Source organism: Oncorhynchus mykiss, chromosome 3, assembly GCF_057628025.1.
Source record: "Oncorhynchus mykiss isolate SJ-2025 chromosome 3, ASM5762802v1, whole genome shotgun sequence".
NCBI classification, from domain to species: domain Eukaryota; kingdom Metazoa; phylum Chordata; class Actinopteri; order Salmoniformes; family Salmonidae; genus Oncorhynchus; species Oncorhynchus mykiss.
Genome location: NC_143024.1, coordinates 66,143,703 through 66,169,373, shown reverse-complemented (window position 1 = coordinate 66,169,373; position 25,671 = coordinate 66,143,703). Strand labels below are relative to the sequence as shown.

At 43.8% G+C, this 25,671-nt stretch overlaps 2 protein-coding genes across 12 annotated transcripts in view; both read right to left on the bottom strand.

Moving 5' to 3' along the window:
* LOC110520210 (receptor activity-modifying protein 1) overlaps positions 1 to 4,299 on the bottom strand; it is a 73,571-nt gene extending 69,272 nt beyond the window's left edge. The window contains exon 1 of the mRNA XM_021597373.3: positions 3,637 to 4,299. Within this exon, the coding sequence (XP_021453048.1) occupies positions 3,637 to 3,694 (58 nt within the window). The 5' untranslated portion in view covers positions 3,695 to 4,299. The remainder of the gene's footprint in view (positions 1 to 3,636) is intronic.
* A 546-nt stretch (positions 4,300 to 4,845) lies between these two features.
* LOC110520209 (band 4.1-like protein 5) overlaps positions 4,846 to 25,671 on the bottom strand; it is a 48,208-nt gene continuing 27,382 nt past the window's right edge. For 4 of the 11 annotated variants that reach the window (XM_021597367.3, XM_021597369.3, XM_021597368.3 and 1 more), the window contains exons 15-26: positions 23,922 to 23,958; positions 23,589 to 23,713; positions 15,877 to 16,037; positions 15,406 to 15,497; positions 14,244 to 14,372; positions 13,952 to 14,016; positions 12,390 to 12,509; positions 8,457 to 8,538; positions 8,226 to 8,318; positions 7,957 to 8,019; positions 7,648 to 7,787; positions 4,846 to 6,915 (exon numbers count right to left, since the gene is read on the bottom strand). In XM_021597367.3, coding sequence (XP_021453042.3) covers positions 6,849 to 6,915; positions 7,648 to 7,787; positions 7,957 to 8,019; positions 8,226 to 8,318; positions 8,457 to 8,538; positions 12,390 to 12,509; positions 13,952 to 14,016; positions 14,244 to 14,372; positions 15,406 to 15,497; positions 15,877 to 16,037; positions 23,589 to 23,713; positions 23,922 to 23,958 — 1,174 coding nt within the window. In that variant the 3' untranslated portion in view covers positions 4,846 to 6,848. Of the gene's footprint in view, positions 6,916 to 7,647; positions 7,788 to 7,956; positions 8,020 to 8,225; positions 8,319 to 8,456; positions 8,539 to 12,389; positions 12,510 to 13,951; positions 14,017 to 14,243; positions 14,373 to 15,405; positions 15,498 to 15,876; positions 16,038 to 17,130; positions 17,801 to 22,514; positions 22,559 to 23,588; positions 23,714 to 23,921; positions 23,959 to 25,671 lie in introns of those variants that run through there. The other 7 variants (XM_090229944.1, XM_090229943.1, XM_090229946.1 and 4 more) reach the window with 3 other exon arrangements.

Below are 25,671 nucleotides of genomic sequence, written 5' to 3'. Positions count from 1 at the left end.
ACAGTAGGCTGGTTAAGATGTGTGTACTATTTCCCTACAGCAGGAGGGCCCCATGCATTAGATAAAATTGACCTGTGTGGATGGGTCTGTTTTGAGCACCTTCACCTTGCTGTTAAGTCAAAATGTTGTCCTATTCAAAGACAGGCTTTATGACTTGTCAAAATTGCATCATGTTGACAAGATCATCCTCCTGGATCATCCTCCTTTCACAAAATGTTATGCAAATACCCATATGATATTTTTTAAATTAGGCTTCATGAATTACTTTCCATATATAGACATGTATGTACACACACACATATACTGCTCATATACATATACTGCTCAAAAAAATAAAGAGAACACTAAAATAACACATCCTAGATCTGAATGAATGAAATATTCTTATTAAATACATTTTTCTTTACATAGTTGAATGTGCTGACAACAAAATCACACAAAAATTATCAATGGAAATCAAATTTATCAACCCCATGGAGGTCTGGATTTGGAGTCACACACTCAAAGTGGAAAACCACACTACAGGCTGATCCAACTTTGATGTAATGTCCTTAAAACAAGTCAAAATGAGGCTCAGTAGTGTGTGTGGCATCCACGTGCCGGTATGACCTCCCTACAACGCCTGGGAATGCTCCTGATGAGGTGGCGGATGGTCTCCTGAGGGATCTCCTCCCAGACCTGGACTAAAGCATCCGCCAACTCCTGGACAGTCTGTGGTGCAACGTGGCGTTGGTCGATGGAGCGAGACATGATGTCCCAGATGTGCTCAATTGGATTCAGGTCTGGGGACCGGGCGGGCCAGTCCATAGCATCAATGCCATCCTCTTGAAGGAACTGCTGACACACTCCAGCCACATGAGGTCTAGCATTGTCTTGCATTAGGAGGAACCCAGGGCCAACCACACCAGCATATGGTCTCACAAGGGGTCTGAGGATCTCATCTCGGTACCTAATGGCAGTCAGGCTACCTCTGGTGAGCACATGGAGGGCTGTGCGGCCCCCCAAAGGAATGCCACCCCACACCATGACTGACCCACCGCCAAACCGGTCATGCTGGAGGATGTTGCAGGCAGCAGAACGTTCTCCACGGCGTCTCCAGACTGTCACATGTGCTCAGTGTGAACCTGCTTTCATCTGTGAAGAGCACAGGGCACCAGTGGCGAATTTGCCAATCTTGGTGTTCTCTGGCAAATGCCAAACGTCCTGCACGGTGTTGGGCTGTAAGCACAACCCCCACCTGTGGACGTCGGGCCCTCATACCACCCTCATGGAGTCTGTTTCTGACCGTTTGAGCAGACACATGCACATTTGTGGCCTGCTGGAGTTCATTTTGCAGGGCTCTGGCAGTGCTCCTCCTGCTCCTCCTTGCACAAAGGCGGAGGTAGCGGTCCTGCTGCTGGGTTGTTGCCCTCCTACGGCCTCCTCCACGTCTCCTGATGTACTGGCCTGTCTCCTGGTAGCGCCTCCATGCTCTGGACACTACGCTGACAGACACAGCAAACCTTCTTGCCACAGCTCGCATTGATGTGCCATCCTGGATGAGCTGCACTACCTGAGCCACTTGTGTGGGTTGTAGACTCCGTCTCATGCTACCACTAGAGTGAAAGCACCGCCAGCATTCAAAAGTGACCAAAACATCAGCCAGGAAGCATAGGAACTGAGAGGTGGTCTGTGGTTATCACCTGCAGAACCACTCCATTATTGGGGGTGTCTTGCTAATTGCCACCTGTTGTCTATTCCATTTGCACAACAGCATGTGAAATGTATTGTCAATCAGTGTTGCTTCCTAAGTGGACAGTTTGATTTCACAGAAGTGTGATTGACTTGGAGTTACATTGTGTTGTTTAAGTGTTCCCTTTATTTTTTTGAGCAGAGTGTGTGTGTGTGTGTATATATATATATATATATGTAACTCAACAAAAAAAAGAAGTCTCTTTTTCACGACACTGTCTTTCAAAGATGATTAAAAAAATCCAACTTCACAGACGTTCATTGTAAAGGGTTAAAAGCACTGTTTCCCATTCTTGTTCAATAAACCATAATGAATTAATTAACGTGCACCTGTGGAACAGTCGTTAAGACACTAACAGCAATTAAGGTCACAGTTATGAAAACTTAGTACACTAAAAGAGGCCTTTCTACTGACTCCGAAAAACACAAAAAGAAAGATGCCAAGGGTCCCTGCACATCTGCGTGAACGTGCCTTAGGCATGGTGCAAGGAGGCATGAGGACTTTAGGGGCAAGAAATTGCAATGTCCGTACTGTGAGACGCCTAAGACAGCGCTACAGGGAGACAGCTGATCGTCCTCACATTGGCAGACCATGTGTAACGACACCTGCACAGGATCGGTACATCCGAACATCAAACCTGTGGGTCAGGTACAGGATGGCAACAACAACTGCTCGAGTAACACCAAGAATGCACAATCCCGCCATCAGGGCTCAGACTGTCCGCAATAGGCAGAGAGAGGCTGGACTGAGGGCTTGTAGGCCTGTTGTAAGCCAGGTCCTCACCAGACATTACCGGCAACAACATCGCCTATGGGCACAAACCCACCATCGCTGGACCAGACTGGCAAAAATTGCTCTTCTCTGACGAGTCACGGTTTTGTCTCACCAGGTGTGATGGTCGGATTCGCGTTTATCGTCAAAGGAATGAGTGTTACACCGAGGCCTGTACTCTGGAGCGAGATCGATTTGGAGGTGGAGGGTCCGTCATGGTCTGGGGCGGTGTGTCACAGCATCATCGTACTGAGCTTGTTGTCATTGCAGGCAATGTCAACGCTGTGCGTTACAGGGAAGACATCCTCCTCCCTCATGTGATCCCCTTCATGCAGGCTCATCCTGACATGACCCTCCAGCATGATAATGCCACCAGCCATACTGCTGGTTGTGTGCATGATTTCCTGCAAGACTGAAATGTCAGTGTTCTGCCATGGCCAATCTAACAGGTCTGGGACCTGTTAGATTGGAGGGTGAGGGCTAGGGCCATTCCCCCCAGAAATGTCCAGGAACTTGCAGGTGCCTTGGTCTCACAACAAGAACTGTCAAATCTGGTGCAGTCCATGAGGAGATGCACTGCAGTACTTAATGCAGCTGGTGGCCACACCAGATACTGACTTACTTTTGATGTTGACCCCCTTTGTTCAGGGATTGCTGTTAGTCACATCTGTGGAACTTTTTCAGTTTATGTCTCAGTTGTTGAATCTTATGTTCATACAAATATATACACGTTAAGTTTGCTGAAAATAAATGCAGTTGACAGTGAGGACGTTTCTTTTTTTTGCTGAGTTTACACACACACACACACACACACATACATATATATATATATATATATATATATAAACCAACCATATGGCATCAGACAAGCACGTGTGGTCCTAATCGTTACTTTTACATTATTCTTGAATATAAGATCTCTTTTTGAATAATATTAATCGGTTGCATATATTGTTAACCCACCTGGAAAGGGTTATTTCAATACTTTATGATAATCACTTTTGCAGTTTCTATCGGATGTTTTGGACATCGTTCATAAATTATTTCATGTCCGGCCATCTGTAGAAAAGGAACAAAAGCCTTGAGGGATAGCGATGCCCTGCGCTACGCTCTTGCGTTTCTCCAAAACTCACCTACAACCAGCCAAAGTAACACCTGTTTCGACAACACTGGAGTGGTTTCCGATGCCATGGTCTTCCTTCAAAACTGTTGTCCAATGCCAGAAGTTGGAAAAGCGTTAAGATGCGTGAAACAGAAGATAAAGCCTCACAAGTGTCCTCCCTAATGTTCCACTTTAAGATCGAGGCGACCCTGTCAAAGAACCATAGGGTAGTAATCCATAAGTATTTGACTCGTTCCTCTTAGCCAACTAGAAAAGGCAGCTCAACTGTCTTCACCGTCACTATCACCTTGCGCAAAAAAATAACTCTGGAGAGGTACACATGCTTCGGGTTGTCGGGAGTTCCCTTTCCGAGTAGCCTATCCGGTCAGTTGTCTTTACGAAATAGATTCGTTATCATTGAAATACATTAAGCCAACATCGCGACTGGACAAGTCAAATTTGACCAAGTCCATAAGACAGTCCAAAAACCTGGCGCAAGATTCGTGTTCACTACGAGGTACTTGGCAACTCCAACAAACCATTGCGCGTTCGAGACGCACTAATTCAGAACAGTGCCTGCGCCACCAGTGAACTGGTGGGTCTCGAGCGTAAATTCTCTTGACAGTATACCAACAGAGTGAGAGCCACGGGAGCCTAAACAGAATGCAGGCTATTCTGTCTGGGGTCTGGGGATAAGGAAGTGGGCGACTATTGTTGGAGGGACTTCATTATTATGCTCAGTACTGTACAGGAAAAAAGTGACAATATTTTACCTTTTATGCATTCAAATGAACATGACGTAAAATAAAAAGTGAAGTGCTCAGTATCGGCCTGGTGTGATTTTTAACCTGATAGACAACACAACTACTACATAAAAGGTACATGGTATCAATATACATTTTAGCCTACATGTTAAGAAATAGGCAATTTCTTCACATGACAAAATTACAATTAAGTATATAAAATAATAATAATAATAATTGAGACCAATCCCATGGGTCAAATGAAGTGTAGTGTTAAACCAGAGCACTAAACAGACAGGGTTGATAATAAAACGGCAGAGTCCAACATCATCTAATGCTGCCCTCTAGTGTTAGCACGTGCTAACACAGAATTACAGCTCCTGCAGCACCAATAAACAGTTCCAATTGATGCCGATGGACATAGGCTTCACGTTTTTTATTTATTTGTCGTAGTAGAGACAAGGCCCAGATATATTCATTGGAAGAACTCACACTTGTTTTTTCTTTGAATACTTTTTACTTGAAGAATTTACTACATTGTACAAAATTGCTACTGGCTTAATAGTCTACATATCCTTCAAAAGTAATGATGATCAATGTACATGATACAAATTGGTGTGGTGACAATACCTAGAGCAATTTTTTACATCTACAAACAACTTAAATACAGCGTGAATAAGGGTGCTCTTACAAAAAGAGGAATAAATTAACGTAGAAGAGCTACAGCGAAATTGCACTTACATGGTGAAGTATAATTTCTAACCAAGAGAAGTCTCATCTCAGATACAGAGGCAAAACGAAAAGTTATTAGGTAGGTACACAGAGCACTCATGTTGGTCAATCACTCTCTCTACAATTTCTGATGCAGACATAAATCATTTATATGACACAGAATTGTTCTTGCCAGGCAAATCAGTTTAGATAACTCATGATACAGCCAGTTGAGAAAGAGAGATAGTACTACAAAGCTTGGCCGTTCTTTTAAGTCGTCCAGCGAAAACATAAATCAAGAAACCATCAATTATTCTGAAACTTCACAAAAAATGAAATAAATGTGATTTTAAGACTTTTCTGTTGAGATGGGTGTTAATAGCTCACAGTTTACTTATTCAAATTAGCAGTATTTAAAATAATTCCTTCTGCTTTTACCTCTACTGCACACAGCCTCGCAAAATATCTACTTCTGATCTACCGTCCGCAGAGGCAACATATAAAAAGTCCTGAAATACATTTATGTGAGTCAATAATACAGTTGACCGACTCATTCGTACCACCAGAGATCCTAGATGTGATTGGGTTAGTCTGGAGAAGAACCAATGGGGTGCCAGTATGTGTTAGGCCTATTTCCCGTGTCAAGCCTGAGAGTCATTGATGACCACAGCCAGAAACAGTGTCAAGACGACATGATGAGAAATTACCATCACATACAGTATATAGTAACACAAAAAATAAAAAGTACAGTAAGTATAGGCCTAGACACAGGAGTAATAATAGAAGTATTAGTAGTTCCTTGTTGTATAAAATTACAATCAGAATTTCACATTGAGCTAGCTAAGTAAGGCAGGTCGTAGCTAGTGTTTTTATATGGAGATAGAAAAGGTATAACGTTTTAGGTATGAATTGTTCGTGGTTCAATTCATACCTGCATGCTACAGATTGCCGTTGTCATCCTCAGATGATCGAGTCATAATCTGGATCAGAACATTCTAGTGAAAGCCAGGTCCTAACTGAACACTAAATGCTGGCGCTTGATCAATACAACTCACTTAAAAAAAAGCAAAAGGGGAAAAAACAGGACAAAAAAAAAAAAAAAAAAAAAGTAAAATGTCAGTAGAAAGTCATTGCCCATCCTATCAAGAGTCCAGGTCCAGTGCTCCAATTTAATTCAGCGGTTTGAGGTACAGTGATGAGGCTAGGTTCTTTGATACAGTGGTTCTTCATCCAGGTAGGCAGCCTCAGGTTGACAGATCATCTCCCTGAATGGGCTGTGTGGAGGTGGTGTGCTGAACACAGGAATGTACCCAATGCCAAAGGGTGTCAAAAAATTGTCTCAAAGAGTCCAGTCAGACATGGTCATCTTTGCTTTGTCTTCTTCCTTAGCTCTCAGCATTTATTGCAGTCCCTTCCAGCTATAAACATATCTAAAAGAACGGTGTGCACACTGTGTAGGTAATTAGGAATGCTTATGAGAGGACCAGTGACACAACTAAAGTACTAAAATAGAAAAAAAATGAATAAAATAATAAATACTTCTCCAAACTGGACTGTTGTAAGAAATAATTCCAATAATCCAATTTTATGATTGCAGCTGGTTTGGGAATTGTTTGGGAATGCCATAGGAGTTGCTGGTTGTAACTAGGGCAGGAACTTTCCCCAGTTTTGGAAATGCAGTCAAATATTAATCTTGTGTTAAGGGTGGTAAGTAGCCCACTAGTTTGGGAATGCCAGGAATAGGACATAATTGTTATGAGCAGGGCAGAAGCTAGCCCCCGATTCCCTCTCAGAGCTCAGTGGTCAACAGACCTTTGGGCTTTGTGCCGTCCTTCTTGGGTACCTGGGCAGCAATGCTGGTGAGAGGAGAACAAAATGAAAAGCCCGGAACTCCTAGCTTTCAGTGTGCACAACATACAGTCATGTATAATAGTAATATTCTAGCAGAACAGTAATATTGTATTGCTAACCAGTATAATGGGATGCAAGAGAACACAACGTAATGAGAAACCAAAATGAGAAAGTGCATATCCATCATCCTACGTATATTGTTTCAGGAGACCTGGCTGCAGCAGAAATCAAATCACATTGTATTTGTCAAATGCGCCGAATACAACAGGTGTAGTAGACCTAACAGTGAAATGCTACAACTTACTTGACGCGAGCGCTGCTTTTTTGTAACTGTAAAAATGGCAAACCCAGAAAGCCTACTACCTTCTAGAGTCCACAACATTAATCCTAACTAACAGAGTTCCTTCAGCAGTATAACCAAACTTTATAACTTGAGCAGAGAAGTAGTATGAAGTCAAAAATCAAGCTCTAGCCTTCACCATGTTATTAGAACAAGATATGGAAGCTCACCAGGAACATAATTAAGGCAATGGGGATGTTAAACACAACAAGCTTCCATTAATAACAAGGGGAATTATTTGGTCTACTCTCTACACAGCATACTAAACATAGCATATGACATGGTGCGAAAAGCGCATAGCAACTAAGACTAGCTGCCATGAACACAATGTCCAGATGAGATGATCAAAACAGAAATAGGACAAGGCAGCGATGATGATGTGTCATGACTGATTTACCTTGTGGCAATCACATTGTGAGTTTGAGAGAACAGATGGGGGTGCAGGGTTGGGGCAATAGCCCCCCCTTCAGGTTGGAGAGGGGCGGCGGTCTTGGCAGAGGGGTCAAGGAGGCCGTTAGTAAAGATGGCAGTGGGCGGCTGCATTAGAATGGGAGGAGAAGGAAAGTGGACTGGGTCAGTCTCTATGAGGGATGGACTATGGACAGACAGACTAAAAGACAGACATACTTAGGCCCCGAGGTCAGTCCATCATGAACAGACTAAAGACAGACAGGAGCACTAAAGCCCAGAAGACACCAGTACTCACTGCAGCAGGGACGATCCAGCGAGGTGATATCATGGACTTAGACTGCACTGGTGCTGGTGGTAACTACAAGAGATCCACGTTCAAGAGTTATACTCAAAGCACCAAACCTGTAAACATACTGCAGGCCTATGAACTCAATTGTGATAGAAATTTCAAGACACTGGTTTATTATTCGGTCTTGACTGTTGTGGACAACCGCATTCAGCTACAGTAGCTATAACATGAGTCAGTGAGGGTTATTTTATGGCAGATGGGGTCTAGAGACTTACTACTGGGGTTGGATCTGAGAAATCTATCAGGTTATCACTCAGCGGGACTGGCAGCGGCGGCAGGGTGGGCATCTCCAGCTCCTCTGGTTTGGCCTGCGTAGCGACAAGCCAACGGCTATGTTAACAGCTCACACATATTACATACAATTATTTCTGTGCATTCAGATGTGCTTTAATATATGCAATGCAAGCGAGAAACTGGTAAAGCAAAACACAGCTTAAATTTGAAACCTTTGACGGCAGTCCTTCGTTTGGTATTTCAGCAGCCATCATGGTTGCTGACGGCATGAGATCCGCAGCCACCATCTCAACACTGAAGACAACGGAGAAACAAGACAGATGGATAAGTGTTTTTCATTTCTTTAGAGTCTGATGAGGTACTGAAATTGCAAGGCTAACGTGCACATTGTCAATGGAAATAAAATCCTAGGCATGTGCTTAATATGCAAAGACATGGATGTAACGATTCACCGATACGCATCCGTCCACGATTCAAATCTTTAAGACATGCGTGCATCGGTCCGTGAACCCCAAACTGATCAAAAATGTAGCAGGCGCCTGTTAGGAAATCGACTCAAAACTTAACGAATCAATGTGTTTTGCTCATATTACATTCTTTCTACCTTTTTGAAAATTACATCTTATTTTGTGACAACTGATGCATCCTCTCCTTCAGTGTCAAACTAAGCATGCAACGGTGTTGACAGTCACTGATCTGCAAGTCCTTTTGCATGACGAACAACCCCAGGCAATATCAGTAGCCTGGTCAAACAGCTTCACGCGCTGACCAATACGAGCTAGGTGGCCTGTTCCTAATCTTGCACATCTGCATGGCACTTCCAACATTCATATGCTAAAATGGTTTGCGCGATATTAGGCTTTATTAGTAGTGACAACCTGTAATTTGCTAGGTTTTGTTAAACTATCTGCTGTTGAAAATGGTGTTTTACCCAAATAAAAGCAAGCTGCTGGAGAAAAAAACAAGCTGCTGGGCTTACAATTGATTTTGTGATTGTGCAGGTTCACCATCAGCAATAGTTCTGGTAGTTTTGCTTTAAACAGTCAGTGTATATGGTCATTATTAGATACCCAGGGTCAATTTATTTATTTAGAAGTTCAGAAAATGACATATAGTGGCCTTCTTGGATACTACAGATTACCACAGGTGTCTAATTATCTCTGGCTCTCTGTGTGTAAAATATATGAAATAATTAAATAAGATTATGGAAATAAAACAGAATGACAAAGCTGTAAAACAAATAAACCATCTTCGTGAATACCATTGGTGTTTAATATGAGGGTTTCAGCATAAAATATCCATATATATAGTACACATTCATTTAGTTTACGTTTATACACTGCTCAAAAAAAATAAAGGGGACACTTAAACAACACAATGTAACTCCAAGTCAATCACACTTCTGTGAAATCAAACTGTCCACTTAGGAAGTAACACGGATTGACAATAAATGTCACATGCTGTTGTGCAAATGGAATAGACAACAGGTGGAAATTATAGACATTTAGCAAGACACCCCAAATAAATGAGTGGTTCTGCAGGTGGTGACCAGACCACTTCTCAGTTCCTATGCTTCCTGGCTGATGTTTTGGTCACTTTTGAATGCTGGCGGTGCTTTCACTCTAGTGGTAGCATGAGACGGAGTCTACAACCCACACAAGTGGCTCAGGTAGTGCAGCTCATCCAGGATGGGACATCAATGCGAGCTGTGGCAAGAAGGTTTGCTGTGTCTGTCAGCGTAGTGTCCAGAGCATGGAGGCGCTACCAGGAGACATCAGGAGTACATCAGGAGACGTGGAGGAGGCCGTAGGAGGGCAACAACCCAGCAGCGGGACCGCTACCTCCGCCTTTGTGCAAGGAGGAGCACTGACAGAGCCCTGCAAAATGACCTCCAGCAGGCCACAAATGTGCATGTGTCTGCACAAACGGTCAGAAACCGACTCCATGAGGGTGGCATGAGGGCCCGACGTCCACAGGTGGGGGTTGTGCTTACAGCCAAACACCGTGCAGGACGTTTGGCATTTGCCAGAGAACACCAAGATTGGCAAATTCGCCACTGGCGCCCTGTGCTCTTCACAGATGAAAGCAGGTTCACACTGAGCACATGTGACAGACGTGACAGTCTGGAGACGCCGTGGAGAATGTTCTGCTGCCTGCAACATCCTCCAGCATGACCGGTTTGGCGGTGGGTCAGTCATGGTGTGGGGTGGCATTTCTTTGGGGGGCCGCACAGCCCTCCATGTGCTCGCCAGAGGTAGCCTGCCATTAGTTACCGAGATGAGATCCTCAGACCCCTTGTGAGACCATATGCTGGTGTGGTTGGCCCTGGGTTCCTCCTAATGCAAGACAATGCTAGACCTCACGTGGCTGGACTGTGTCAGCAGTTCCTGCAAGAGGAAGGCATTGATGCTATGGACTGGCCCGCCCGTTCCCCAGACCTGAATCCAATTGAGCACATCTGGGACATCATGTCTCGCTCCAACCGCCAACGTTGCACCACAGACTGTCCAGGAGTTGGCGGATGCTTTAGTCCAGGTCTGGGAGGAGATCCCTCAGGAGACCATCCGCCACCTCATCAGGAGCATGCCCAGGCGTTGTAGGGAGGTCATACAGGCACGTGGAGGCCACACACACTACTGAGCCTCATTTTGACTTGTTTTAAGGACATTAAATCAAAGTTGGGTCAGCCTGTAGTGTGGTTTTCCACTTTGAGTGTGTGACTCCAAATCCAGACCTCCATGGGTTGATAAATTTGATTTCCATTGATAATTTTTGTGTGATTTTGTTGTCAGCACATTCAACTATGTAAAGAAAAAAGTATTTAATAAGAATATTTCATTCATTCAGATCTAGGATGTGTTATTTTAGTGTTCCCTTTATCTTTTTGAGCAGTGTATGCATGTGCTGTCAATGTTTTGGCATCAAACTGGTGGCAGTTGTGAAAAAGTCAATAGTTGGAAGAGTTGCAGAGTAATAGAAAATAATGCCATTGTTGATTAACTGCTTAATGCTTTATTCATTAATTACTAGTGGGCTATTTTCTATCTACTAGAAACTCATGGACATGTATACAAAATTAATACTACATGTTAAAGTTATTCAAGTTTAACTTACCAAAGTATTCATAACTGACAAATATTTGTTGTTAATTACCAAAATGACTGATACCAGTAACTTGTACTGCTAATTTTAATTTTCTTTTAAGCAGTAAAATGTACTGCTAATTTTGCAACCCTAGCTATGTCATAGCTAATTTGTAAACGATTAAATATGGATACATTACTAGCTCAAACACTTAACCTCCTAGAGTCGATTTGTCCACGCCCTGCGGAAATCTAATAAGCATATTAAACAATCCCCATTCAAATCTGGCAGTTTAAACTAGAGATAAAAAAAAACTGGTTGTTGCATTGGATGCTTCTCAATCCACTGCATCGGTCGATGTCGCAATTCCGCATCTGCGGTGAAAGGTGACAGAGCTAGAGTGTTTGTCGGACCATGAGACATCCTGAAAATCGTTCTCACATAATCGAACGGTTTGGCCTAGATACCATTATGACCCCTCCATGGAAAAATGACTCTCACAAACACGATGGTTACAAACTAACATGTATCGGAGCCCATGTATCTACATACAAATCGAATCGTATTGAAAAGGGAAAGATGCACACCTCTAAGACATGTATCAAGGCAGAATTTAGTCATGTGACATGGGCACACATGACTCCCATGCTCCTCCAGAAGGCAGCAGAGAGCTGTGTAAAAACAACAGCTTTGTCTTGAGTTCTGCGACATATAGCCTAGTAGCTTACCACCGTGTTTTCCCACTCCAGTCCTAGAGTACTCTTGAACACTCCTAGAAACTACGAGGTAATATACAGTATATCTCCTCAAATGATTCTCTCAGATGGAGCTGTTGTCCTGAGGCTGCCTGTGGTACCTTATGGCCGGGAGAACACGGGACAGGTGGCCCCCTCTAATCTGGGTGTGGCCCACTCCCTCCCTCCATCTCATATGCATACATCATTTTACACAGGGCGATAAGCATCCCATAGTAACCATCAAAGGCACTTCAAGAAGAATTAAGCAAGAACATATTGAACCCCCCCCAAAAAACCTACAAAACTTTCAAATGGCAGTCTCACCTGGGCCCAGCATTGGTCAGCAGCGTGGGTTTGAGCAGGTCCCATGACTCATGTCTCTCAGGACGTCCAGTGAGAGACAGGGACGAGTTGCTGCCCATACGCCCACTACGCACCTTCAGCCTGGGACAGACGAGCAGTGGACATTTGAACAGATCTATACCACACCAACACTAAGCCTAACATTCAACATTCCCTGTTTGTATAGGCTATTTGAGATTTTCAATGCGAGTCACAGTTTCATTTTGGCGAGTCACACTGGACACACAAGCTGCATCGATTCTTGTTGTTGTGCACATTGTTTGCTTTGAAGTGTTAGGTTTGAGCTCTTTCAGACTAACACGGAACCCAAACCCGGCTGCGCGCGTGCGCCATCGTGCATACGTTTATTTTGTCCCCCTACACCAAACGTGATCACGACACGCAGGTCAAAATAAGCTCGGAACCAATTACATTAATTTGGGAACAGGTCGAAAAGCATTAAACATATATGGCAATTTAGCTCGTTAGCTTGCACTTGCTAGCTAATTTGTCATTTTTAGCTAGCTTGCTGTTGATAACTAATTTGTCCTGGGATATAAACATTGAGTTGTTATTTTACCTGAAATGCACAAGGTCCTCTACTCCACCAATTAATCCACACATAAAACGGTCAACCGAATCGTTTATAGTCATCTCCTCCTTCCAGGCTTTTTCATCTTTGTACTTATATGGTGATTGGCATCTAAACTTTCATAGTATTACTACACTGACCGGCAACATAGTTCGTCTTTCAATCACCCATGTTGGTATAACCAATGAGGAGATGGCACGTGGGTACCTGCTTCTATAAACCAATGAGGAGGATGGGAGAGGCAGGACTTGCAGTGCGATCTGCGTCAGAAATAGAAAGTTCTATTTTAGCCCTTGGCAACGCAGACGCTCGTTGACGCTCGCGATAATTAAATACATGCAATAATTGAATAACAGATTTCTACATTTATTTTACAACGCACGCGGTGTGGTCAGCCTATATTCTTCACCTCCATACAAAATCACTTTAGAATAGCTTCTGGAAGAACCACTACTGTATCAACCACAAGAGTCCCGCCCCACAGATAAATGGTCATCCCCGGGGAATGAGCTGTTGATTCAGGGATTATTGTCATAACAGAATTATGCTAAGAGTTCTCATTAATATTCTAGCCGCTAATGGACTTGAGCGGCAGGGAGGTTCTGATTGGCTGAGGCTGGCTGTGGAGTGTTGGGGTAGCTCAGGGACATCCCATTCACATTTTAGCCATTTAGCAGACTCTCTTATTCAGAGTGATGAGGATAAAGTGCTTTGCTCAAGGGCACAGATTTTCCCCCTGGCCGGCTCTGGAATTCGAACCAGTGACTTTTCATACTGGCCCAAAGTTCCTACTGGGCTACCTGCACCCATCATTCCAAGATGGGTGTTTCCTTTCTCATCAAATAATGTACAATAAAGTCTAAATGCATGAGGTGGAGTGAAACACTGCACATTTCTGCGTGAAGGGTAGACACTAGGAACACAACCATACTGTCTTTGTGACCTCACTCACCTGGCTGATGCTTCCTGTAGGTTGGTGTTCTTGTCCCCGATCACAACGTGCTCCTCCAGTGATCCCTATAACATACAGAACATCAGTACATCGAGGAGAGGGCTACAAGAATCAATATGCCTGGTTGCGTGTCCTTCAAAGATAAAATTGCAGCAGTATCCAAAATCCAAGGGTTTACAGCACTTATACAACACACCCCCATTTACATCTAAGAATCCAAAGCATCCCTATGCAATTTCGATGTTGACTCAAGATGTGTCCACAGACGGAGTGCTAGAGTCCAGTAAAGTACCTTGAGAGCAGCCTCTGCCTGAGCTTTAAGGATGTTGCTCTTCAGGTCCTCTGGGGGGCGCAGTGGAGCGAGCACAGGGCTGCTGCCTACACTGTTCAGACACTTCTCTGTGAGCTTCACCACGTCCTCCTGTGTGTGTGTGTGTGTGTGTGTGTGTGGGGGGGGGGGGATTTCACATGCACACAAAACACGCAGACAAACACACAGACGGACAATGGAAAGGTTGTAGTTAGGTCGGCAGGTAGCCTAGTGGTTAGAGTGTTGGGCCGGTAACCGAAAGGTTGCTAGATCGAATCCCCGAGCTGACAAGGTAAAAATCTGTTGTTCTGCCCCTGAACAAGGCAGTTAACCCGCGCTAGGCCGTCATTGTAAATAAGAATTTGTTCTTAACTGACTTTCCTAATTAAATAAAAAGTCTCCTTTGCCTTCTACCTCCCTCTGGATAAATAAACATAGTAACCTTACAGACGAGAGGTCAGATAGGCTGAGAGGAGGCAGGAAGTTGAGCTTCACATCTCGTCTGACCTTCCACATTGGGGCGGCAACTATTTCAGAAAATGCTTATTTGCGAACCTGAGTCGAAAACGAGTACCTAAAACTAGGCAGCATATGTAATATAATATACACACATGAGGAAGTGTCACGCTTTAGTAAACATCTTTAAATGACCAATAGCTTTGTTATGAGCAATCAGATACACTGTGTCCCCCCTGGCATACAATGGCTCGCCACCCCAGCCCCACCCACTCCCTACTGGGGTGCTCCCTGTCTGCCATTGTGTCTATACATTAGCCTGTCATAGTGACCTACTGTTTGCCTCAGAATATGGGACCCTAAAACTAGTGGCAAACCCCCTGCCCTTACCTACGAAATCAAATATCACACATACGCTTTTGTTTTGACAAACTGTCCCAATCCCACCAGAGACTGTCCATGCAGCTCTCGGTTCCCGTTCCCATACGTTACAATGCAGCGCTGCTCGCGTGAGTGACATTAAGCAGGCTTTGTCCCCTTTAGAGTGTGGTGTGTGTGTTCCCGTTAATGTGTGCATGAGTCCAAGAGTGTATGTACCCAGTATGCATGTCGCTGTGTATTTGAGCACAGAGGGCATGCAGAATATATCCGCACTTTTCCTCTCCCACACCCAGCTCAGTGCACTGACCTGGTTGTTCATGTTGAGATTGACGTTAGCTCTGGAAGGGACAGGGAGTGGGGCACTGTCCAGTTCTAGCTGCTTCAGCCGCGCTGCCGCCTCTGTGGGAGAAACACAAACAGTCTTTACTCACAGCACACATACCAACACCAATCCTTGTGGAGCAGAGAAAATCTAACTATTGAAAACATTTCATAGTCCCATTCGTAACTTTCAATATATATATATATATATTTATTTTTTTAACGGTTTCTGGTGTACTTAGCCTCCAATTACAAAAGATGCCTTTGGTAGGCAGGATATTTGTAAGGCAGTTCTCTTCTTTTTAACATTATACACCCTTACCGAACAACTTCATTTGCAAGGGGAGTACTTTTTAATGGAGGTTGTAACTACTACGGTTACCCACAATAAGCTTAGTATTTGCATGACTATTGTCGTTGTGTGTGTGTGTGTGTGTGTGTGTGTGTGTAAGCTCACCAGCAAGAGAGACTGTGTCGTCTGCCGTGAGGCTGGAGGCGGAGGCTGCCATGCTTGGCCCCGCCTCCTCAGTCAGGCCTGCTGTCGCCATGGGAACAGGCGCCCGGATGACATCATCGACGCACGTCTCCAGCAGATCAGCTACGAGGGGCAGTGGCATGCTGCAGGGGGGAGAGGACAGGACATGAGGATAGACAGAAACACACATTGATTCACCAACATATAAGAGACAGAGGTTTTTCCTGGCCATGTGACTGAGCAGGAAAAAGTCAGGGCCTTAACATGAGAATGACTTACCTGAACACTCCGGAAGACAAAGACTGAAGAGTTTGTCATACTGACAGTGCATGAGGCTCAGCACCCTGGATCCTACTCAACTAAAAACGGATGGAAGAAATGCCCCCATATCCATAACTACAATTGTAACTCAACAGTTGCTTGATCAGCCCTCAAATTAGCACAAGTAAGAATACACTGTATGGGAATGACAAAATAGCATGTTTCTTCCATCAAAGAGGACCTGGAATTGTGACATGAAACTTTTGTTGCTAAACTCCGGCAGGGTACTGTAGCTTACACTCGGGCTGCAGCCGGAGGACAAAGACCTGATGAATGCTGAGAAGAATATTACCACACATACTGCCTTAAGACATGTAGACCTGACACACCAGACATCATGTTAGATGACATGGGCCTCATGCATACAAATCTCTCTCACAGTTTGGGAGGGAAAGGGAGACAGGAATGAGAGGAGTGTTGGAGGGGTAGAGGGAGTATAGAGTGGGGGAGGTGTACTAGCTAGTGAGTCACATTCCATAAGTGACTGCAGTGAGATTACAGGCTGGAAGAGGCTTTGATAGAACTGGTTTCAGTTTTCTTAGAGACACATTCGCTCCCTCCCTCATGGTAAAGAACATGCTGTCTGCTGCTAATAATTAGCCCACAGGGATCAGCGTGACCATATTTCAGCCAAACAGCACTCACTGCCTCTAGAAAAATAATAAAAAAGCAATGAGTACACTGAAACCATAAACTACCTACTCACAAGGAGATGGGCTCTTAAAATACAAAAAAATGCTATTCATTATCAAAGGTCTCAAAGTACAATACAGAGACAATATTTAGTCACATGACAATGTAAACAGGAAGCTAATTTAAAATAAATCTTCATTGGTAGAGCTGTGAAAGTACCAGTAGTGTCAACATATACTATACTAGAGAACATTCAAATGAACCAGCTAGGAACTAACAATACACTGTTAGAAGTTTTTATTCCATCTATCTGTATTCATAATTTGTGCATTAATTCAACACAGAAAAGGCAAGATTTAGACATTAGAAATGTGTGCAGATCCATAAAACGTACCAACATAGATAAAAATCACTCATACAATTTGGGCTAAATGAAATATTTGGATGATTAAGACTAGACAAAGACAGCCATATGAAATAAAACAGATAAAAACCAACTGCTTGGGGCAGTGAAGGCCAAAAAAGAACATTTCATATCCCTGGATAATAAAGTCATTCTTCAGAGAGATGGATGTCTGTCTATAATGGAACAGAACAGTGGTCCAGTGGGTTCATGCGCTCTCCTCTTGCCTCTTGTCAACAGGCTGGTTATTGTCAATCTTTCTTGCCAGCCCTGGACAGTGTCACTGGGGAGGGGTGTGATATGTTTCAGTGGTTGAGTGAGGAGGTGGTATACGAGGGAGTAAACAAATCCAGGTAGTGTGGCATCACCCGAGCGCAGAGCCAGAGAGCTCTGTTTGGTCTGTTTCTTGTTGAAGATTAGGCTAGGGTCCTAGTGAGACATGTGGGTGAGACAGGGGAAAGGTTGTGACAAGGTCCAGTGGTGTCCGCCCACCCACCTCCAGGAGGAGAAGGAGAGGGTCAGCATTGGGTGGTGAGAGGGGGGAGCGGCCTGGACAGAAAGTTGAAGGAAAAGAGGGTGAGGAGGTATAGCACGGTTCACACAAGATGGGAGGATTGTAAAAGTCAAAAAGAGGAGTGTGGAATAGAGAGGGAGAGGAGAAATATAGCAGAACGTACAGAATAGGACTTAACCTGCCTTGGTGTATTAGGTGTTCAGTGACTATCCCCTGTGTGTGACTATTCTTTCCGCAAACTATGTGATGAAGTACAAGACAGAGGTCAACTGGATGTCCTGAAGCTAGCCTTCCTATACATGTTAGTATTACGACAGCACCGAGAATGAGTTTGGAAACAATGACACGGTCACCATTGCTGTTGAAAAGACCGAAATTAAACTCTGAATTGATGGAAAGACCCTACATCCTTCACAACCATGATATTGTGACATATCACTCCATTACGATCTAAAGGAGATATGATTAATCTACTCATTCTTTAGAGTGTGTTACCTTCATAACTAGGTCAGTGGAATGGAAGCACTGCATAGCAAATGACAGAATACATCTACCAATGTGGACAGTTTTACAAACTCAATGTGAGTGAACAGCGTTTCTCATGCCGCATAACAAGCACTTCAGTCAACTCAAAAATGGGGAAATACTACATTCTTAATACCCAGACATTAGGCTAACCTCTAGAGAAGCTAAATAATTGCATGCCGGTGGTGCTATATTAACACGGCTTATGTTAGGGGTTTGAATTCATAACATGTTTCCAGTACTATAGGAGGTGGATGACGTGTATAATTGAGTGTGAAACTGAGGTCAAAGAGGTAACAGGAAAACAGATGGGGAGTCAGATGACATAACACGTCAAACAGAGACATGTTGGACAGTTTATTTAATGTCAAACTAAGACCAGGCTGAAGGAAACATGGAGCAAAGCTACAAATGTGCTTGCTGTGTTGGCATGCAGAAGCGTTGGCATGCAGAAGCGTTGTCATGCATTGGTTAGGTTAGTGGAAAAGCAGGCAGATGAGTGAGTGGGCGGTGCAGGTGAATTGAGGGTGAGAGAAGAGGGTCAATTGAGGGTAGTATGCAGAATCAACCACCGGTTAGGGTGAGGGGGATTTAACCTAATGACCAAATTCATTGCAACTCCTATGCTTCTGTAAGACTCCATTTCTTAGGGCTTGAAAACTTAACACAGGCCCTTTCCTACATCTAATTACTTACTTGTGAATCCTCAACAACATTATCTTGAATATCTTCCAAAGTAAAGCCAGGAGCACCAAGCAGTCAGCAAAGAACTTAAGGAATGTGTCTAGCAGGTCGACTTAATTGCCAGTAAGTGAACAAACAAATTCTCAATATGAATCAATTGAAGAGATTATCGAAATTACAGGAAGGAACAAAACCCCCTGAAACAAATTTGAACCTCTGAAACCCTTATCGTTAAACATTAGTCATGATACTAGTCCTTAAAGGCTGTGCTCCGGTCCTGGTCGATTCACATGATCAGATGCAGTGTTACATCAGAGCTCCAGCCAAATCACTGCCTCATTTATTAATTTGAAGGTATAGCATTACCAGTAAATCATTTCACTGACTGATCTAAAATACTTAAATTCTACTACTGTACAATCCCTTGAAAACCTTGCTTCAGTCAGAGGTATAATAGGCGACATATGGATACACTGACTGTATAAAACATTAAGAACCCCTTCCTAATATTGAGTTGCACCCCCATTTTGCCCTCAGAACAGCCTCAATTCGTCAGGGCATGGAATTCCACAAGGTGTTGAAAGCGTTCCACAGGACACTGGTCCATGCTGAATTCCACAGTTGTGTCACGTTTTATTTATTTAACTAGGCACATCATCTGTGGAGAGACCTGAAAAGAGCAAAACTGACTTGAACGGGAACCTGGGAATATGTTGAGCCTGAAAGCCGCAGCAGCAGTTCTTGACAACCGGTGTGCCTGGCACTTACGACCATAACTTGTTCAAATACATTTAAATAGTTTGTCTTGCCCAGGTCACCCTCTGAAAGGCACACACACCATTCATATCTCAATGCTTTAAAAAAAATCATTATTTAAGCCATCTCCTCCCCTTCATTTTACAGCCTTATTCTAAAATGGATGAAATTATAATTTCCTATCAATTTCAAATGACAAAGTGAAAACAAATGAATCGTTTTCAAATTACATCCTGTGCATCCTGTTTCTATTGATCATCCTTCATATTGGAGTCCACCTGTGGTAAATTCAATTAACTGGACATGATTTGGAAAGGCACACCTGTCTATATTAAGTCCCACAGTTGACAATGCAAAAACCAAGCCATGAGGTAGAAGGAATTGTCCGTAGAGCTACGAGACAGGATTAAGTTGAGACACAGATCTGGGGAAGGGTACCAAAACATTTATGCAGCATTGAAGGTCCCCAAGAACACAGTGGCCTCATCACTCTTAAATGGAAGAAGTTTGGAACCACCTAGACTCTTCCTAGAGCTGGCTGTCTGGCCAAACTGAGCAATCGGGAGAGAAGGGACATGGTCAGGGAGGTGAACCCCGATCGTCACTCTGACAGAGCTCCAGAATGCCTACGTGGAGATTGGAGAACCTTCCAGAAGGACAATCAATCAGTCATTTATGGTAGAGTTGCCAGACAGAAGCCACTCCTCAGTAAAAAGGCACATAACAGCCCGCTTGGAGTTTGCCAAAAGGCACCTAAAGACTGACCATGAGAAATAAGATTCTCTGGTCTGATGACACCAAGATTGAACTCTTTGGCCTGAATGCCAAGTGTCAGCATAATGCTGTGGGGATTTTTTTCAGCGGCAGGGACTGGGAGACTAGTCAGGATCGAGGCAAAGATGAAAGGAGCAAAGTAGAGAGAGATCCTTGATGAAAACCTGCTCCAGAGTGCTCAGGACCTCAGACTAGGGTGAAGGTTCACATTCCAACAGGATAATGACCTTAAGCACACAGCCAAGACAACAATTGTAGTGGCTTTCGGGACAAGTCTCTGCAAGGCCTTGAGTAGCCCTGCCAGAGCCCAAACTTGAACTTGATCGAACATCTGTGGAGAGACCTGAAAATAGCTGTGCAGCAACACTCTCACGCCAACCTGACAGAGCTTGAGAGGATCTGCAGAGAGGAATGGGAGAAACTCCTCAAATACAGGTGTGACAAGCTTGTAGTGCCATACTCAAGAAGACTCAATGCTGTAATTGCTGCCAAAGGTGCTTCAACAAAGTACTCAGTAAAGGTGCGGCAGGGTAGCATAGTGGTTAGAGCGTTGGACTAGTAACCGGAAGGTTGCAAGTTCAAACCCCCGAGCTGACAAGATACAAATCTGTCGTTCTGCCCTTGAACAGGCAGTTAAACCCACTGTTCCTAGGCCGTCATTGAAAATAGTTCTTAACTGACTTGCCTAGTGAAATAGAGGTAAAATAAAATAAAAACAAGACTTCCTATTGTGTGTAGATTGATGAGGGGGAAATATATATTTTTTTTAAGAATTCAAGGGGTCTGAATACTTTCCTAAGGCACTTTAGGCTACATGCACAGAACTGACGTTAGGCCTGCTAGTTACCACTGATGGTGAATTAGCCTAGATCACAGGAGGATTTCAGTTTCCACCACCTGACCTGATCGCCTCAGTGCCTTGGAAGTGATTCTGAAGAGATCTCCAGACCTTCAGTAAACTTTAAATTCTAATCGCCTGTTGACATCGAGCGATTCACGCTTGTTTGGTCGGAGTCATGAAATATGCAAAGATTGAATTAAGCTATTATAGGCCGGGGCTGACATTTATCTTTCCTCAGTCGTTGCTATATTACAATCTTAGAGCAGTCGTACACAAGCCTAAGATCACCATGCACACTGCCAAGTGTCGGCTGGAATGGTGTAAAGCTCGCCGCCATTGGACTCTGGAGCAGTGGAAACGCGTTCTCTGTAGTGATGAATCACGCTTCACCATCTGGCAGTCCGACGGATGAATCTGGAACGCCGACAGTGAGCCAGGCCTAATCTCCCACAACATCAGTGCCGGACCTCACTAATGCTCGTGGTTGAATGGATGCAACTCCCCGCAACACTTTTCCAACATCTAGTGGAAAGCCTTCCCAGAAGAGCAGTGGTGCAAAGTCCTTAAGTTATTACTTTAAAGTATTTTTTATATTTTTGACTATATTCCTTAAGAAAATATTGTCTTTTTACTCCATACATTTTCCTTGACATCCAAAAGTACTCGTAACATTTTGAATGCTTAGCAGGACAGGAAAATAGTCAAATTCAAACACGTATCAACCAAACCTCCCTGTTCATCCCTACTGCCTCTGATCTGGCGGACTCACTAAACACAACTCCACTAATGCCTATGATTTTGGAATTACATGTTTGAGCAGGTATCCACAAATGTCTGGTCATGTAGTGCATCCCAGCCAGGTACTGAGACAATAACAGGGAGCAAAATGTAATTTCACTTACAAAAAGGGAGTAGAAGTAGCATTAGTAGACCACAACAAGTGGTGGTCATGGAAAAAGCCCACCAGAGTATTGGCATAGCTGATGTCCACACTGATTGGGTTGGTATTGAAGAGAGGATCAATGCAGAGAGAGCAACCATTACCATGGATGGAAGATTATTTGTTTACCGCAGGAGAGACAGTCACCAGTCCTGAATCATAGGACCCAGAATGCCCAGAGAAATTGATTGGATGAAGCAAATCTACAGATAACTTGGAGGGTACATACCTTGCCTTAAGAAAAGGCCTGTTTGGTTTCAGTACATCATCATACTAGAAAAAAAGTAGAGCTTTAAAATGTGGATTTTACGTAAAAGAGAACAGCTTCAAAGTCAACCAAATACAGGAAATGCAGACATTTCAGGAAGTTAAAGCAGACCCCCTTTCATTGCACAGTAATCCTCTGGGGATAACGTTTAGAAGAGAAAGGGGGGTTGAGGAAAGGGATGAGGTATTTCTTAGAAGAGAGAGTTTGTTGTTGCCAAGCCAGCGGGGGCCACGGCCACCAGCAATGCAGCAGTAGCAGGACTACCACCACTAGCCATCTGCTCAGTGTCAGAGAAAACTGCCAAACATTCACACCATTCACATTCTCGTCACTCACTGTACCCCATATATACACAGACACTCACACAAAACCACCACCACCCTACTTCCTGAGAGCTCCAGGATGTGCATAATACAGCCATGGTCATGTTCATTAGGGCATGCAATGGAAAATGTTTCAAAACATTTTTCAAGTGAAAACAAAAATGTGTGATTCTTATTGAACAAGTCCAGGTAGTCCCACTCCTGTTGCAGTCCAATTTCCTCCAATTGTTGCCTAATGAACACGGCCCAGGTATCTGTCTGGTTACTAGCTGTCCCAGAGCAGAACAGGCACTAGGCATAGCCTTTATGTGCATCCCAAATGGCACCCTATTCCCTCTACTTTTGGGCATGCAGATAGCCTAGAGGTCCGAGCGTTGGGACAGTAACCGAAAGGTCGCTGGTTCGAATAAATGAGCCGATAAGGTGAAAAACCTATTGATGTGCCTTTGAGCAAGGCACTTAACCCTAATTCTCTCCAGGGGCACCATACTACTATAGCTGACCCAGTAAAACAACATTTCATTGCACCTTTCCAGTGTATGTGACAAAAAAAAGAAGAAAAAGGACCCAGATGAAAAGTAGTGCACTTTATAGGAACAGGGTGTGATTTGGGATGCAAGCTCCTTGTCAACCACGCACTACCAAGTGACAGCAGGATGGACAGATTAGGCAGCGTAACGCTCTTATGGCATTAGAACAGCGAGTTGCTCACCTCTTCTCTGATTGGCCACCGCCAGGACTCCTGGGGAGGGTTTCGATTTCCATGGGGCTGCTGGTGGAGACTGAGGGAGCAGGGCTGACCACAGGAAGAGACCAGGGGCTTCTGATGTGGAGTGGCTGGGGGAGAAACAGAGGGACAGAGGTTAGGACATTGGATCATGGGTGGGAGTCCAAAGGACAATTTCCCAAATGCAGATTATGCCTCGTTCTAGAATAAAAAGCATTTTCAATGTAAAGTTCTCCATAGAAAGTTCTTCCCAGTCCAAGACCAGGCTTAGTGTGTTTGGGAAACTAGTCTCAGTCGGGTTCAAGAACCGCAACATACCTTAGTGTCTTTGTTGGGGTTCACTCCATTGTTGTGACTGGTAAAGAGAGGAGAGAGGTGGGAGACGAGAGAGAGCATTCACTAAAACAGTAAATGGTCATTTTGTTTTAACAGCGTAACCCTTTAACCTTTCAGCCTTAAGAGCTTACGTTGATAACCTTGAAGCATATCACATCACACTTTTCTTTCACTATAAGACATGGCTGCCATGTCAAGGCTGCTATAGAGGACCCATGTTTTTGGCATGCAATGTCGCAGAGCGCTATGCCTTTGATTAATCACTCGTCGCCATGACAATCAACGTGAAGTGAGCATTATCAATCACAGTATTTAGTTAGCAATGATGTCATGACTATGTAATTGTCACATCACATCACATCACTCTGTACATTGCTCCAGTCATCTTTGACTCAATCTTGACTGGTCTCCCAGTCCCTGCCGCTGAAAAACATCCCCACAGCATGATGCTGCCACCACCATGCGTCACCGTAGGGATGGCGCCAGGTAAAAAATTTAAAAAAATCTAATTTATAGGTCACAAATTTGGTTAGCAGATATTACTGCGAATGTAGCAAAATTCTTGTGCTTCTAATTCTGACAGTGTAGTAATATCTAACAATTCCACAACAACTACACACAAATCCAAAGGGATGGAATAAGAATATGTACATATAAAGATGAGCAATGACCGAGCGGCAAAGGCAAGACACAATAGATGGTATAAGATACAGTGTACGCATACGAGATGAGTAATGTAAGATAGTTTCCTCCAGACGTGACACTTGGAATTCAGGCCAAAGAGTTCAATCTTGGTGTCATCAGACCAGAGAATCTTGTTTCTTATGGTCAGAGTCCTTTAGGTGCCTTTTGGCATACTCCAAGTGGGCTGTCATGTGCCTTTTACTGAGTGGCGGCATCAGTCTGGCCACTCTACCATAAAGGCCTGATTGATTGTCCTTCTGGAAGGTTCTCCCATCTCCACATAGGAACTCTGGAGCTCTGTCAGAGTGACCATCGGGTTCCCTGACCAATGCCCTTCTCCCCCGATTGCTCAGTTTGGCCTGGCGGCCAGCTCAAGGAAGAGTCTTGGTGGATCCAAACTTCTTCCATTTAAGAATGATGGAGGTCACTTTTCTTGGGGACCTTCCTTGCTGGTACACTTGCCCAGATTTGTGCCTTGACACAATCCTGTCTCGGAGCTCTACGGACAACTCCTTAGACCTCTTGGTTTTTGCTCTGACATGCACTGTCAACTATTGGACCTTACATAGACAGGTGTGTGCCTTTCCAAATCATGTCCAATCAATTTAATTTACCACAGGTGGACCCCAATCAAGTTGTAAACATTTCAAGTTTGAACAATGAAAACAGGATGCACCTGAGCTCAATTTCAAGTCTCATATCAAAGGGTCAGAATACTTATATATTTTTTAATGTGCAACATTTCTAAAAAACTTTTTTTAGTTAGTCATTATGGGGAATTGTGTGTAGATTGCTGAGGAATTGTTTTTATTTCATCCATCTCAGAATAAGGCTGTAACTTAACAAAATGTGGAAAAAGTCAAGGGGTCTGAATACTTTCTGAAGGCACTGTATAACCCTGATGCATGATAACATGACGATTGGTGAGAAGAGGATGTCAGGCTGATTGTGTTCTATAAATTAGGCCTACCACTTCCTTCCATGACATATTCCCAATGCTTTTCTTTGGTGGGGTGGGGCTTTCAACACTGCATATAGATGGTGGCTT